Genomic DNA, 15,688 nt, shown 5'->3' with positions numbered 1-15,688 from the left:
ATTTAAGATCACAATCTGGGTGCGTGAGATGCTCATTGCTCTTATGGTGTCTTTGCTTCTTGGGCTTATTTCTCAGGGAGGAAAACTACAAGCTCATATTGATATTCCCAAATCAAATGAAGATTTTAGGGCTTGGTTCTTAAAAACATTATCCTTTTAACATAATTCTTTTATTCTACAGTATGTCTGAAATAGTTTCAGAATAATAATACCGTTATCACTACTAACTGTTAAACTGCTGAATGCTATTTAAATTTTCTTTGTCCTTTTTTCCCCCCCTTAGAATATATCCTACTATGGATATATAGTCAAAATTCTGTGTTTGAAAGCCACTGGAAGAATGAATGGATGAATGAATGAAAGAGGATGGAGGGGGCGCCTAGGTGGCTCAGTTGATTAAGCGACCATGCCGCCAAATTGATATGAAACTTGGTTTAATTGTTTCATTTCATATCCAGTTTTTAGGACTTTTTATCCTTTTTAGTTATTAAAAAAATTTCAAAATCAAAACCTTACATAAAATAAGATAGACAGAAATCTCACTTTTATTCACATTCCCATCCTGTTTTCTCCCTTCCCCATGGGTAACCACCATTGGTTTTTTCTTTCTTTTTTTAAGATTTTATTTATTTGAGAGAGTGAGAGCGTGAGCCTGGGGTGGGGGGTGTGCAGCAGGAGGATAAGGAGAAGCAGACTCCCCGTTGAGCAGGGAGCCCAATGCATGACCTGAGCTGAAGGCAGATGCTTAACTGACTGAGCCACCCAGGCACCCCTAGTTTTTTATTTCTTTTTGTACTTCAAAAAAATTTAAGCAAAAAAATATATAAAGTATTTCATGTATAATATTCCAAGATATAATATTCATTTTCTGATAGCACATTTACATACTGTAAAAACAGTATTTTGCATCTTGTTTTTTAGCTTCCCTCCGTAAACTAGTGATCACTAGTGAGAGGTAAGAGTTGTTAAAGACCGGCTCTTGCCATGACAAAATACCTATGTCAGAGAAACACATATGCTCCCTAAAAAAACCCTGTACATGAGGGTTCCTATCTTTATTCGTGCTAGCCAAAATCTGGAAACAAGCCAGATGTTCTTCAGCAGGTGACACACTCTACCATGGAATATGGAATAATGAAAAGAAACAAACTACTGATGCACACCACATCTTGGATCTTAGGGACTATGGGGACTTTAAAATCCAATCTTGAAAGGTTATGTACTGTTTGATTCCATTTATATGGCATTTTTGAAATGACAAAATTGTAGAAATGAGAACAGACTGTTGGTTACCAGATGCTGGAAGAGGGAAAGGGAGGACATGGCTATTGATCTAAGGGGTAGCAGTAGCACAAGAATCCTCATGGTGGAATTGTTCTCTCTCCCCAAAATTACATGGAACCACACACACACACACACTCACCCCTACACACACCTGAATGCTGTAAGACTAGTGAAATTTAATAAGGTCAGTGAATTAAATGGTCAGTCAATTGTGGTGCCGTTATACTGGAGGATGTTAGATTGGGGGAAACTGGGTGAAAGGTACTCGGGATCTCTGTCTTCTTTCCTAGAGCCACAGAGGAATCTACAGTTACCTTAAGTTTTTTTAAAAGTGAAGTTGCTTCTATACAGAAATCTGTTGCATTTCTATACACTTATAACAAAGTAGCGGGAAAAGGAATTAAGAAAACAGTCGGTTTACAGTTGCACCAAAAAAGAATAAAATACCTAGGAATAAACTCTAACCAAGGAGAGTTACAACCAAGTACAAACCTGTACTCTGAAAACTGTAAGACAGTGATGAAAGAACCTAAAGACACAAACAAATGGAAAGATATTCCATGCTCATAAAGTGGAAGAATTAATATTGTTAAAATGTCCATACAAGCCAAAGCAACCTACAGATTCAGTGCAATCCCAATCAAATACCAACAACGTTTTTCCTGGAACTCGAACAAATAATACTAAAATTTGTATGGAACCACAAAAGACCCTGAGTAGCCGAAGCAGTCTTGAGAAAGAACAACAAAGCTGGAGGTAACACAATCCTAGATTTCAAGATACACTAGACCACAGAGCTGAAAGAATAAAAACAGTACGGTACAAGCACAAAACTAGACACACAGATCAGTGGAACAGACTAGAGAGCCCAGAAATAAAAGTGAAGTTGTTTGATGAGATGTGAGACTGGAACAAAGCAGTTTTCCTAATTGAATGTAAAAATGTGAATTGGTAACCAAAATCAGTGTACTAAGTTTTAAACAGGCATTTGAATATTTCAACTACATCTCTATACATTTAAATAGTCCAAACTTGTTTTTGCAGTTACTTATTGGAAAAATTGGAACTGCCTGATATTAGGGATCATCTTTCCTTTGGGCATAGACAGTGTTTAGGTTTGAGTGTGGGCCCCTCTTCTTTCATAAAGGAAAGCTAGATGTCAGTGTAGTTCTGAGCTTTGTCTAGTTTCCCTTCTAGCTTCCCTAAAGCTCTGAAGGCATATAACATGTCTTTTCTGTTCACCGATATATTCTCTAGGGTTAGTATAGTGTCTGGAACACAATAGCAGCTCAATAAATATTTGGTGAGTCAGTATCCTGTCTTTTCAGATACTCCTGCTGTTTCTTCATGGGTAGGAAGAAGAAAGCTTGTGGGATTTAAATACATGAAAAATCTAAATATCAAAATAAGTGAAAATTACTTAGCAGGTAACCAGAAGCGATAACATGAAATTAAGAAAAGGAAAAAAATTTTTAGGATATTAAAATCACCTTGTGACTTGAAAATTTTATAAGAGGAGATTCTAGGGAGGAAGTCTTTGCATACACTTATGATCCCTGATCTTTGTCAGCTCCCAATTGAATTGGTAAAAATTCCAAGCATAAATAACACATGATGTTGACTGAGCATATGGGATTAACTGGCACTCTGAATCGCCAGTTTCTTAAGTAGTTTGAAGATATCATTTGTTTGTTTATTTATATTTTTTAAAAGATTTGTTTATTTTAGAGAGAGGGAGAGAGAGCAGGGGGATGGGCAGAGGAAGAGGGACGGAGACTCCCAAGCAGACTCCCAGCTAAGCGCAGAGCCTGATGTGGGGCTCGATCTCATAATCCTGAGATCGTGACCTGAGCCGAAATTAAGAGTCAGACACTTAATCAGCTCAGCCACCTAGGTGCCCCTGAAGATATCTTTTAAAATTTCAAAAGTGAGCTTTCAGGAATCTGTCCTACAGAAATGAAAAGCACTAATATGTAAATATAAGCATATTTATTACATCATTGTTTGTATTGACAAAAATGAGAAACAAGCTGGATGTATGCCTACAATCAGGGAAGAGTTGAATGAATTGTTTTACATTGATATCATGGAATATTATACACCTGCTAAATATTTATTAACCTGGAAAGATATTCATGATGTATTAAGAGAAAAAAAAGACTGTGATAAGAAGCTCCTTTATTTATAAAAATGTAAATGTGGATGGGAACCTTAAGTACATATGGGTCTTTTTGTGCTGATGGTCATATAGAAAGTGTCAAATGGATGCGCACCCAACTTTTAACATTGGTTACCTCAACTGGCAGCCTGGAGGGCAGAGAAAGAAAGCTGTTGGCTTTTTGACTTAGTACATGTATTATGTAAAAATAAAAAAAAAAATATTAAAGGCTTACAAAAATTCTTTTCCTTTGAAAAGTAAAAAGGAGAGTGTGAAATCATGCTGGGCACTATGAAAGGGCCGAAAGAGTATTCATGGAGTGGGACTGTGATTTCCCACAGTAAGGGAGTGGTTCAGGTGACCTGCTATGTGACTCTCCCATTTTATTTTCCTCATTTTCTTTTAATAAAATTTATTTTGGTATTTTCACCTTTTTTGACCATTTTTTTCTTGATTTGCATTATAAAAGTGTGCTTGAGTTTTCTTATAATAAAGAATGTCCTTTTATCTGAATCTTTCCATCTCTTTCTGATTTATTAATCTGATTGTTCAACTTTCTTTAGCTTGAAGATGATATTATTGTCAAACAGAATTACTTTAACACTATAAAAAATTTTGCACTTCAACTTTCTTCTGAGGAATGGATGATACTAGAGTTCTCCCAGCTGGGCTTCATTGGTAAGAAAAGTGTCAGTCAGATTTACCTACTTTTCAGAAATAACTGTGACTCTTGGAATCTTAAATTAATTTCTTTTACCTTAAAATTGCCTTTTTCCCCTCTGGAAATGGATTGCTTTTGAGGAAATTTATAACTTCTACATATGAAATGATGAGTCACCCCAGAATAATATTTGGATACTTCTAGGATTGCAGTACTTACCGTGGAGTACGCGCACATAGCCAGCTATGGTCCTGAGCATATCTGATTTCTTTACTGACCCCTCCAGTTGCTCTTTTATGGCCCAGTGCTTTTGCAGGATCAGGGTTCTTTTAAAAAGAGTGCCACAATAAATGTTTTCTAGTATGAGTTCCTGGTGTTTGGTGTAGTCCTTGAAGTTCCTGTTCAGTGATTAATTCCTATTCATTTGTTGCTTTCACAGACTAGGCAAGGTGCTCGTTTAAAAATTTTTTTCCACTAAAATCCCTAAATTCTGCAATTAAGGAGAACATGTTGAAAGTTGAAGAATTGCAGGAAGTTTACAGGTTTTAAAAAACACCCAGAGGATCACATTTAACTTCCTGTAGTACTTTAAAACCTTAAGTATTAGAGGCTGGGCCTTTGACCTTGTTGGGGATCTCAAAACTTAATTTAAGAGTCAAAAACCATCTTTACTTGTGAAGGTTTCGTTGACAACAGCATTAGACCTTGTTTTTTGCATGTATTGATTTGGTTAATTTTTTTTCTTTTTTTACCTAAACCTAAAGGAACCTAAAGTTCTTTTTTTTTTTTTTTTTTTTTAAATGGGAGGAATTTTAATAAGACATGAAGGAAACAAATCTCTGACTTGGTTCTTGAATCCTTTGAGCCAGTAGCTGTGTGAGAGATCTTATAATGGAGAAAGTCAGGAGTTAAGTAGTTCTGTGTATACCCAGGTGACAACTCAGAATGTTTAGCTGAAGCAAGTTTGTTTGCTTTTGATAAGACAAGTGGGGAAGTTATTCCTAATGACTTTTATTTGAAAGCACAAGCTCTTATGTTTTTGTTGTATAGATCTCATTTATTTAAGGCATTTTGTTGCTTGGTTTCTTTATTACAGCTATTGACTGAGAATGTTTTTTTCAGGTAAAATGTTTCAAGCACCAGACCTCACTCTGATTGTGGAATTCATATTTATGTTCTATAAGGAGAAACCCATTGATTGGCTCTTGGACCATATACTCTGGGTAAAAGTCTGCAACCCTGAAAAAGATGCAGTAAGTTGATTTCTTGTGAGGGTGGATGTAGGAGTGCTGACACTCCTCCGGCCCGTCATTTTATTCATGTTCACTCCATGACCTCTCTTGGGGCTACGTGCTCAGGGCTCATGATGATTCATATATATACGTTAGAAATGCCACCTTAGGCTGGGATGGAGAGGGCTTGTTTTGGTCTGCCCTGTATCTGTTAGAGATGATAGAGTCTTTCCCCTTCCTGACACACAGGTGGTACAAAGAGATCTAATTAAAGGTTAGCTGTCAGGTGCATGCAAACCCTTTGATCTCACTACAGGGCCCTTGCTCACTACAGTGTGTCCTTTTGCTCTATAAAATCTGTGGACTAAGGACCAGACCTTGCTGAGAATAACTGCATGGTTGGATCATCATCCCACCCAATTCCACCCCTCCCCCCAACACACACACACACACACACACACACCATCAGTTACCTTGAATAAAACTCTGTGCTTTCTCAGTTTGAGGGATACTTTACTGTCCCTCCCCTACCTTCTAAAGGGAAGAGGCTTCTTTTCTGTATCTTGTGAAAGTGACTTTCAGGGAGCCAGATTTTGTAAATGAACAGTTAAATAGCTGAATGAAAACAGTGTTTTCACTTAACATTTGAAGTGCTTGCTTTCTTGAACTGACAAAGTTCCTAAATTAGAGGGATTTTTAAATAACAGTGGAGGGGCACCTAGGTGGTCCAGTCGTTAAGCGTCTGCCTTCGGCTCAGGTCACGGTCCCAGGGTCCTGGGATCCAGCCCCGCGTCGGGCTCCCTGCTCAGCGGGAAGCCCGCTTCTCCCTCTCCCGCTCCCCCCGCTTGTGTTCCCTCTCTCGCTGTGTCTCTCTCTGTCAAATAAATAAAATCTTTAAAAAAAAAAAATAGTGGAAAATCCTGTAAATCAGTGAAGTCCACCTTTCTTTAAATTGCTGATAAATGTTAGCGGTGTCTTCAGGCTCTGGTATTTTGTTACTGTGGGCTATCGATGTTCTATCTGTCCTGGGGTTGGGGGTTATTTCAGCTTTCTTCATACTCTCTGTCGTCTTTCTTTTTTCAAATCCTTTGGGGACACTATCAGGCCCCAACATATCTGGAAATAAGGACTAAAATAGAAGTAATATTTTATACCAAAACAATGGCAAGTCAAAAAGTACTTTTTAGTATATTACTTGTAAGAAACCAGTGTTCATACTAATATGCTGACCTTTGGGGTGATGGTAGCAGGTAAGTAAGCAAATGATGATTTTTTTTCTTATGTTATTTCCATAGAAATCTTGTTGTAAAAAGTAATTAGATATGTTTTTCTTGTCCAATTTGAATTGTGCCTCTGGAAAAAAGTATTTATTTTGTGTAAGCATAAATGTGAATACACATTCTTAAAAATAAGTTACTTTCGACATGTAACAGGAACTCTTTATTATGGGAATGTGTCTTTATAGGGATGACTTAACTCTAACAAACAAATAATTTGACTTCATGACTTATTGTATTATCTAGAATAGTTTGATCATCCTACCTGCCAATTAGTTTTTAGGATACTGCCTTCTGATGTTTGGAAGCTATTGTTACATTCTTTTTTGTTTGTTTTTTTGTTTTTAAAACACTTTCTTAGAGCAAATAATGGAATATAGCCAAATAGCAAAGTAGCCACTTTCCAACAATAACTGAACATATAAATTGATTTGAACAATTCATTTTTATGATGTAAGTCCTGGCCTGTATTTTCTTTGTGATTTATGGGAATTTTTATTGTAGGACATGGGAAAATTCATGTGATCTTTACACTCCTACCGTATATTTGCATTCAGTTGGTCCTGTGCAGTATTTTATCTCCTATAGGGTTAGGTTCTAAATTGAGTCTGGGAGGTGAGAATTTCTGATAGTAAAAAATAAAACCATTTAAAGCATCTATAAATTTTAGCACAGAGCCCTTTGGCCAGTTTGACCTATCTATTCTGTCACTGCTCCTTAGGCCATGTTTTTCTGTGGCCCATAATTCTTCAGTTGCTTCCCCTAGGATGTCAGGGAAGCTGTCACCACATACTTGCTGGCCCCCAGAACAATATCTCTTTGACAGTGGTCTGGAAAACCCCTCTGAGCATCACACATTCTTCCACAGGTTTCTCAACCCACTTTGACTCCTCAGACACCCGTGTGTCCATGGCTTATTGAGAGGGCTCAGTCTCAGGCACTGTTCATTCTCTTCTTCCTCTCCGTCCCCCACCTTCCCTTCCCCCCCATCCCTTTCTCTGCTCCTTTACTCTCCCTTCCTTCCTTTCCCTCGCCTTCCACTTGAGGAGTTCGATTTGTGTAAATAGAATATGTTCTATTACCTCTACTCTAGTGTTAGTAATAACAGTAATGAAGTAAAACCTCTTGAGAAAAATTAAGCATTTTAGTACCCAGAAAATTATTGGAGGCCTTTCCAAGTGGAAATGTCTTACAAATAAAGATACACGAGTATGTCTTTTCAGTACGTTCTTGGCCTACTACTTGTAAAAGTCACTGAAAATGAGAAGAGTTGGTAAAAGCCTGACAGGATAGCTGGGGCTGTCTTGAAGTACCAAGTTCACACACAGGGAGGGCCCTGCTGGCATTATGGGTTCCCTACACCAGGACCAAGCGTGAGGACAGGTTGTAATCTGAAGTCTAGGCCAGGAGGCACTTCATGTGGAAGTACGAGTCTCCTGTATTCAACTGGAGTTGAATTGTGGAACTTGAGATACCATGTACTTGCTTATGGTCAACCTGTTGCCTTGCATTTTCAGATTACTTTAATGCAACAAAATGTGCCTTTTATTATTTGCAAATTCTTCATTATATTATCCGATTAAAGATATTCTGTATATTTGAACCAAACCTCTAGTCTGTAGTGTGTGCATTTTAAAAGTCGAGTGTACATTTTGACATATCCTGAAGATGGTTGAAATTAAATCTTCTCTTAGTTGTGCTTATTGTAAATTTCCATATCTGTTTATCTAGTAGATAGCAAATCTCTTAATGTCTTAAAGAAGACCCTAAAAATTATGACTTGGAATTAGGAGATGAAGTTGGATTTTCTTTCCAATATTCTTTAAAAGGACTTCTGGAAGGGGCACCTGGGTGGCCCAGTCGGTCAAGCGTCCGACTCTTGGTTTCAGCTCAGGTCATGATCTCAGGGTTGTGGGATGGAACCTCACATCATCTTGGTGCTGGGCGTGGAGCCTGCTTAAGATTCTCTCCCTCTGCCCACCACCACTCTGTCTTTAAAAAGAAAGAAATTAATAAAAGACTTCTGGTTTTTCTGTTGAGGACAAGATTTCACTTTGACACTAATGTGATTTTTTTTTTCAATATTTAGAAACATTGTGATAGACAGAAAGCAAATCTACGAATTCGCTTCAGACCTTCCCTTTTCCAACATGTTGGTCTGCATTCTTCTCTATCAGGAAAAATTCAGAAACTCACGGTTGGTGACTTAATTTTATTTTTCTCATGCACATACAGTTTGTTATTTACTGTATAGTCATTGCTCTTCTTCTTCAGTATAAATAAACTCTGGTGTTTAACAGCATACTTGTCTCTCCTCCTAGGATAAAGATTACATGAAACCATTACTTCTTAAAATCCATGTAAACCCGCCTGCAGAGATATCTACTTCTTTGAAGGTCTACCAAGGACATACACTGGAGAAAACTTACATGGGGGAGGATTTCTTCTGGGCTATCACCCCAGTAGCCGGAGACTATATCTTGTTCAAATTTGATAAGCCAGTCAATGTAGAAAGGTTGGTGACTGTTGAAATCTATTTGGTCTTGCAATTTTACACCTCTTATTCGTAGTGTGATTTATGATGGATTTTTTTTGTGTATATAACAGATGTGAGGAGACAGTGGGTCCCAAATGTTAGGTTATAAAATACATTTCCTACAACTCGGTAGTAAAATGGGTATGTTGTTTTCAGATATGATATCAGCCCTTAGCATGTTTGATAAATTCTGTTGGTATTGTTGAACATATATTTAGTATAGTTTTTTTAGTACTTTTAGGTAGAACTCTCCCTCAAAATATAAAATTAGTTTTCATGTCCTTATTCTAGAATATCCCTTGGGATTTGACTGAGAGCTAGTCAGTTACCTAGAAAATTGGCTGAAATGATAAATTTGACAGACTGTGACCATCCCTAGTCAGTGATTTCACAAATGCTGGCTTGCTTTTAGGCCGCTGTGGAAGAATTTATAACCCTTTTGTGTTTTTTAGAATTGATGTTCATTGTACAGAATTTAGGACTCTTTTCTCCCTGTTTTTTTTTTTTTTTTTAAGATTTTATTTATTTATTTATCAGAGAGAGACAGAGCACAAGCAGGGAGAGAGGCAGGCAGAGGGAGAAGCAGGCTCCCCGCTGAGCAAGGAGCCCAATGCAGGACTCGATCCCAGGACCCCGAGATCATGACCTGAGCTTAACCAACTGAGCCACCCAGGTGTCCCATTTCTCCCTTTTTTTTTTAACAGTCATGATTCCTCCAACCTTTCCTCAGTTTGGGGTGTCTTCCCCAGACTACACCGTCTGGGGTACACTTAAATGTAATCCCCAAACGGGCTACTCTGTAGCCTGTGGCACATTGTGTTATGTGTTCCCGTGTGAGGGCCATCCAGTTTTTAGAACCCACCAAAAATCATTTGGAATAATTCTACTTAAGGTTTTCAGCAACAATGCATGGTTAACATGTTATTAATTTTATTCTCTAAACTGATTCTAAAGAGGAATTTAAGTGTGTAAAAATGTTTTGGGCAATGGGAATATGACTGGAAAAACCTAAAAATACTTTTGCATAATATTTTGCATTTATGAGTATATAATATTTTGTTATTTAATGTTCACTTTTATACCAGATAGTGTGATATTCAGCACTTTGAGGTAGTATTTACCACACTTAAAAGAGTCATCATAGGGGTGCCTAGGTGGCTCAGTCGGTTGAGTGTCTGACTCCTGATCTCAGCTCAGGTATTGATCTCAGGGTCATGGGTTCGGGCCCCGTGTTGGGCTCCATGCTGGGTGTGGAGCCTACATGAAAAAAAAAGACTCATCATAAATATCTGAAATGGGGTTAATATCCAAAATATATAAAGAATTTACACAACTCAGCACCAAAAAAGCAAATGATTTGATTAAAAAAATGGGGCAGAGGACCTAAATGGACATTTTTCCAAAGATGACCTACAGAGGCCCAACAGATGAATGAAAAGATGGCTCAGCATCAGTAAGCATCAGGGAGATGCAAGTCAAAGCAATGAGATATCACCTTATACCAGTTAGAATGGCTAAAATCAGAAGGACAAGAAATAACAAGTGTTGGTGAGGATGTGGAGAAAGGGCACCCCTCGTGCACTGTTGATGGGAATGTAAATTGGTGCAGCCACTGTGCAAAACAGTATGGAGGTTCCTCAAAAAATTAAAAATGGAACTACAATATGATCCAATTATTGCATTGCTGGGTATTTATCCAAAGCAAAGGAAGACACTCGTTCAAAAAGATACTTGCAGCTCTATGTTTACTGCAGCATTATTTACAGTAGCCAAGATAGGGGGGCAACCCAAGTGTCCATCAGTAGACAAATGGATAAGGAAAATGTGGTATATGTACCCACAAGGGACTATTACACAGCCAGATAAAGGATGAGATCCTGCCGTTTGTGACAACATGGATGGACCAAGAGGGTATTAAGCTAAGTGAACTAAGTCAGCCTGAGAAAGACAGATACCATATAATTCCACTCAGGAATCTTAAAACAACCCACAAGTAAAAGAGCCAAGATGTCCACCGACAGATGAATGGATAAAGAAGATGTGGTATATATTTACTATGGAATATTCTGCAGCCATCAAAAGGAATGAGATCTTCATTTGCAATGACGTGGATGGAACTGGAGGGTATTATGCTGAGCGAAATAAGTCAATCAGAGAAAGACATGTATCACATGATCTCACTGATATGAGGAATTCTTAATCGCAGGAAACAAACTGAGGGTTGCTGGAGTGGGGGGTGGGGTGGGAGGGATGCGGTGACTGGGTGATAGACACTGGGGAGGGTATGTGCTCTGGTAAGCGCTGTGAATTGTGCAAGACTTGAATCTCAGATCTGTACCTCTGAAACAAATAATGCAATATATGTTAAGAAAAAAAAAATAAGATAGCAGGAGGGGAAGAATGAAGGGGGGAAGTCGGAAGGGTAGATGAAACATGAGAGACGATGGACTCTGAAAAACAAACTGAGGGTTCTAGAGGGGAGGGGGGTGGGAGGATGGGTTAGCCTGGTGGTGGGTATTGAGGAGGGCACATTCTGCATGGAGCACTGGGTGTTGTGCACAAACAATGAATCATGGAACACTTCATCTAAAACTAATGATGTAATGTATGGGGATTAACATAACAATAAAAAACCCCCCACAAGTAAACAAAAAGCAGAATCAGACCTGTGAATACAGAAACTGGTGGCCAGAGGGGAGGGGAACGGGGGGGTGGGGCACAGGCTTCCAGTTAGGGAATGAGTGAGTTGCTGGAGTAACAGGCCCAGCACGGGGAATGTAGTCCGTGATAGCGTAATGGTACCGTACGGGGACAGATGGGAGCTGCGCCTGTGAGCACAGACCAACATAGATGGCGGGTCACTCTGTTGTATGCCTGAAACCAGCGTAACCTTGTTTGGCAGCTGCACTCAAAGAATTTTAAACAAAGAGTCATCATACAATTAGAAACCGTTTTTCACGTCCATAAATCAGAATAGTCTCAGGCCACGTCTGTTGGTTTATTTTTTGCAAGTTAAAATTGTGCCAGCAAAGGATCTGCTAAAGAACTCTTATATTGGAGATCAGATTTCTTTTTTTTTTTTTTTAATTATTTATTTATTTATTTGACAGAGAGATAGCGAGAGCAGGAACACAAGCAGGCAGAGTGGGAGAGGGAGAAGTAGGCTTCCCGCCGAGCAAGGAGCCCGATGTGGGACTTGATCCCAGGACCCTGGGATCATGACCTGAGCCGAAGGCGGACGCTTAATGACCGAGCCACCCAGGCGCCCTTGGAGATCAGATTTCTTAACCAATATATTTGCAATAAACTTCTGTAAAGTAATATTTACATGACCCTACTGAGGACCCATTTCTAGTAAAACACAATTCTTTTAAAAACATAGGACCTCTGAGTTTAATAAGAGTTCACGGAGAGACCCACCCTGCCTAGAATACAGAAAAGGGATCACTTTTGACTTGCACAATAACTTACTTGCTGAGAGCGGGAAAAAGCAGAAGTTGTATTTATCAATACAGAAATTGAGTGTTAGGGAAAATATTTTCTGACTATATAACGATATGATTTGATTACACAATTTTAAAATATGAAAAATGAGGAAAAAATCACAACCCCAGCGACACCACTGTGACCATATTGGCACTTTTTTTTTTTTTTTTTTTTTTTGTAATTCTGTGCACTTTCTACTTTGAAAGCCATTATGGTCTGTATGTAATTTTAGGTCCTATTTTCCATCATAATTTGTCATAAGTGATTCATAAACATTTTAATAGTTGCACACTATCCCCATTGCCTGGCTGTACCATCATTTACTTCTTCTGATATTAAACTTTGTAGATCGTGTTGTTTTCCACTATAATCACATAGTAAACACCTGAATCAGTCTGTCTAAACGCCAAATTCTGTCCATCGTTCTTTTCTGAACAGGGGCTTCCCCTGGCTTGTATTGTCGCATCTTTAGCTGAGGTCATGAGGGGCCCAGAGTTACAGGAAGCAGCATTCCAAGTCAAAGAGGTCTTTTGAAAAAAGGTGTCTCTCATCTGAAAATGTTGGAATTAATTTTGGGTGTAGCTTAGAGGGAGCTAATCTTAGAGGGTGCCCTTCCCTGTGCAAGATTTGAAAATCAGGTCTTCATCACAGGTGATTTTTGCCCACTAATACCATACTGTATCATAAGCACACTCTAACTGCTCCTTGCTGAGTACTTTCAATACACAAGCTACTGTCAGTTCTCATAAACCCCTTGCTACGGTCATGTGAGGTAGGTGGGAATCTCTGTACTGTCGAGAGGAAATTCAGGCTCAGGAAGCTAATGTAACTTGCTAAAGGTGAGAATTCTATTAAATGGGAGACCCAGGATTTGGATCCAGGTCTTTCTAAGTCGAAACTTTTAACCATTTAACTTAGCTGAACTCAAGTTTTCAGTTTAGATTTAGATATGCTTTGCATGCGCTGTCTGGTTTTTACACCTCCCCTCCCCTCACGTGCCCCCCCCGCCACACCCTTACACACCCACACTAGTTTTCAGGGTATCAGAACCTGAGGACATTATCCTCATGCCCAGAGAGTATTTTAGATTGATGATAGTTGTTTTTCAAATGTTTGTTCATAGTGATAAGTGGAATGATTCAGATATTTGGAATTGGTTAATTTATTCTCAGGCTACGAATGCGAAAACTATTTGTATCGGATAAAACTAGTCTTTGAGCTTGCCATGGCTCATGGCTGTGCTGGCGAAAATTTTCTCTGATACAAGATACAGTAGTAATATTATATAGATGCTGCAGCTTTGATTATTCTTCTTGAGAGGTGTCTATATTTAAAACAGTGTAAACCACAGCCTAAAACTGTCCTTTTTAAAAAATCTGTTAAATACATTATTACATTAAGCAACAAACATGCCCCTTCTGATGGAAGGAATTAACACATCACCTAAGGGTTGCATCCTTAAGTTTTCAAGTTTCCTGCAACTATTCAGAATACATAATGTGCCCTTGATACGAGCCCCCCGTGCTGTCTGCCCTGCAGTCAGAGTCTCATTTAGAACGCTCGCTCTGAGGTAAAGCCGTTTTCCTGAATCTCCGCGAAGTCTAATCTGACTCATACTTTTATTTTTATGTTCGTCTTTTCAGTTATTTGTTCCACAGTGGCAACCAAGAACATCCAGGAGATATTCTGCTAAACACAACTGTGGAAGTTTTGCCTTTTAAGGTATGCCTATTTTTCCCCCTAATTTTTCTAAAGAACAAAGACCAGGGGACTTGGTTTGAGGTTATTCTTGTTTATGAGGTGGAAGAGAATTCTCATGATCGCAGGACCTTAGTGGGAGCAAGGCTAAATTTTTATTTTTTTTTTTAAATGGGGAACACTTAGTGTATTGTCCCATCTGTCTTATTCATAGAAAGAGCCTCCATTTTGTTTCCTGGTGGAAAATATCTTGGAAGTTCATACTAGGAAGATAAGTGAATCATCATTTTACTTTAATGCTTAACTGCTGTGTATAGTTTGAGTCCCGAAATCCCATGTGGCTTTAATGCTTGTTGTTTAATACACAAAATTAATTTGCTGGTCTTTAAGGAGTGCTTAGATTTAAGTTAACACAGTTTTTTATTTTTAATAAAAATAGTACCCTATTAAAATTAATTAAAATTTAAATTTTCTAACCACAAATATATATAGAGAGATTGATGGTTTCAGATAGTTAAAAAAAGAATATTTGTATTGATAAACTCTTTAAGGTTCAAGACAGATGACATTTTCTCTTTTTTAGAGATAGTTGTGCCACAAACACCACTTTTATGTTTATTAAGATATATTAGATCTGTTTTAAATAGAAGTAATGATTTGTATAAAGTTAATGTTTTTGTTCTATTTTAGAGTGAAGGTTTGGAAATAAGCAAAGAAACCAAAGACAAACGATTAGAAGATGGTTATTTCAGAATAGGTAATACCTCCTACTTTAAACTAGTAAAATGTCCTTGACTTTTCTGGACTTACTCCTAAAGTAATTTTAAAATCTTGTAGGATGTTAAGCACTTTAGGGTTACAACTACCACTGTCCTCCCAAGTTGTGTGTGTTCTCGTGTTTCAGGACATACTTTTATTATCTTGACCTAACAAGGATTTCAGATCAAAGGTTCATTTGTTGATTCCTCTTTCTCTCCTCACCTGCTGTTTCATTGTTGATAGTCACTGATAGATAATCCGCCTTCAGCTGCCTTCTGCACTCTTACCAGGTGACCTTAGCTACTTGCAAGGTCCCAGCAACATCCGTGTGCTAGAATCTCTGTGCTCTTAGCCCCTGCCTCCGTACTGAGCTTCAGGTCTGTATGGAGATGCTTTCTCTCTTTTTTTTTCTTTTAAGATTTTATTTATTTATTTGAGAGAGAAAAAGAGAGAGCGCACAAGCAAGAGAAGGGGAAAGAGGGAGAAGCAGACCCCCTGCTGAGCAGGGGGCCCAATGCGGGCTCCATCCCAGGACCCTGAGATCATGGCCTGAGCTGAAGGCAAACGCCCAGGAGCCCCTTGAGATGCTTTCTGACG

General features: G+C 38.5%; 1 protein-coding gene across 8 annotated transcripts in view; it reads left to right on the top strand.

Annotated features, from left to right (window-relative positions):
* The window catches only part of MGAT4A (alpha-1,3-mannosyl-glycoprotein 4-beta-N-acetylglucosaminyltransferase A), a 124,237-nt gene that overhangs the window by 92,981 nt on the left and 15,568 nt on the right, over positions 1-15,688 (top strand). For 7 of the 8 annotated variants that reach the window (XM_064572584.1, XM_064572589.1, XM_064572587.1 and 4 more), the window contains exons 9-14: positions 4,006-4,120; positions 5,226-5,356; positions 8,702-8,809; positions 8,934-9,127; positions 14,278-14,356; positions 15,023-15,089. In XM_064572584.1, coding sequence (XP_064428654.1) covers positions 4,006-4,120; positions 5,226-5,356; positions 8,702-8,809; positions 8,934-9,127; positions 14,278-14,356; positions 15,023-15,089 — 694 coding nt within the window. Of the gene's footprint in view, positions 1-4,005; positions 4,121-5,225; positions 5,357-8,701; positions 8,810-8,933; positions 9,128-14,277; positions 14,357-14,546; positions 14,973-15,022; positions 15,090-15,688 lie in introns of those variants that run through there. The other variant, XM_064572590.1, reaches the window with a different exon arrangement.

This window comes from Mirounga angustirostris, unplaced genomic scaffold, assembly GCF_029215605.1.
Source record: "Mirounga angustirostris isolate CCGP_5_RB_7025 unplaced genomic scaffold, mMirAng1.0.hap1 SCAF_10, whole genome shotgun sequence".
Lineage (NCBI taxonomy): Eukaryota > Metazoa > Chordata > Mammalia > Carnivora > Phocidae > Mirounga > Mirounga angustirostris.
The sequence above is the reverse complement of the archived record's forward strand: the minus strand, read 5'-3'. Positions and strand labels throughout refer to the sequence as shown.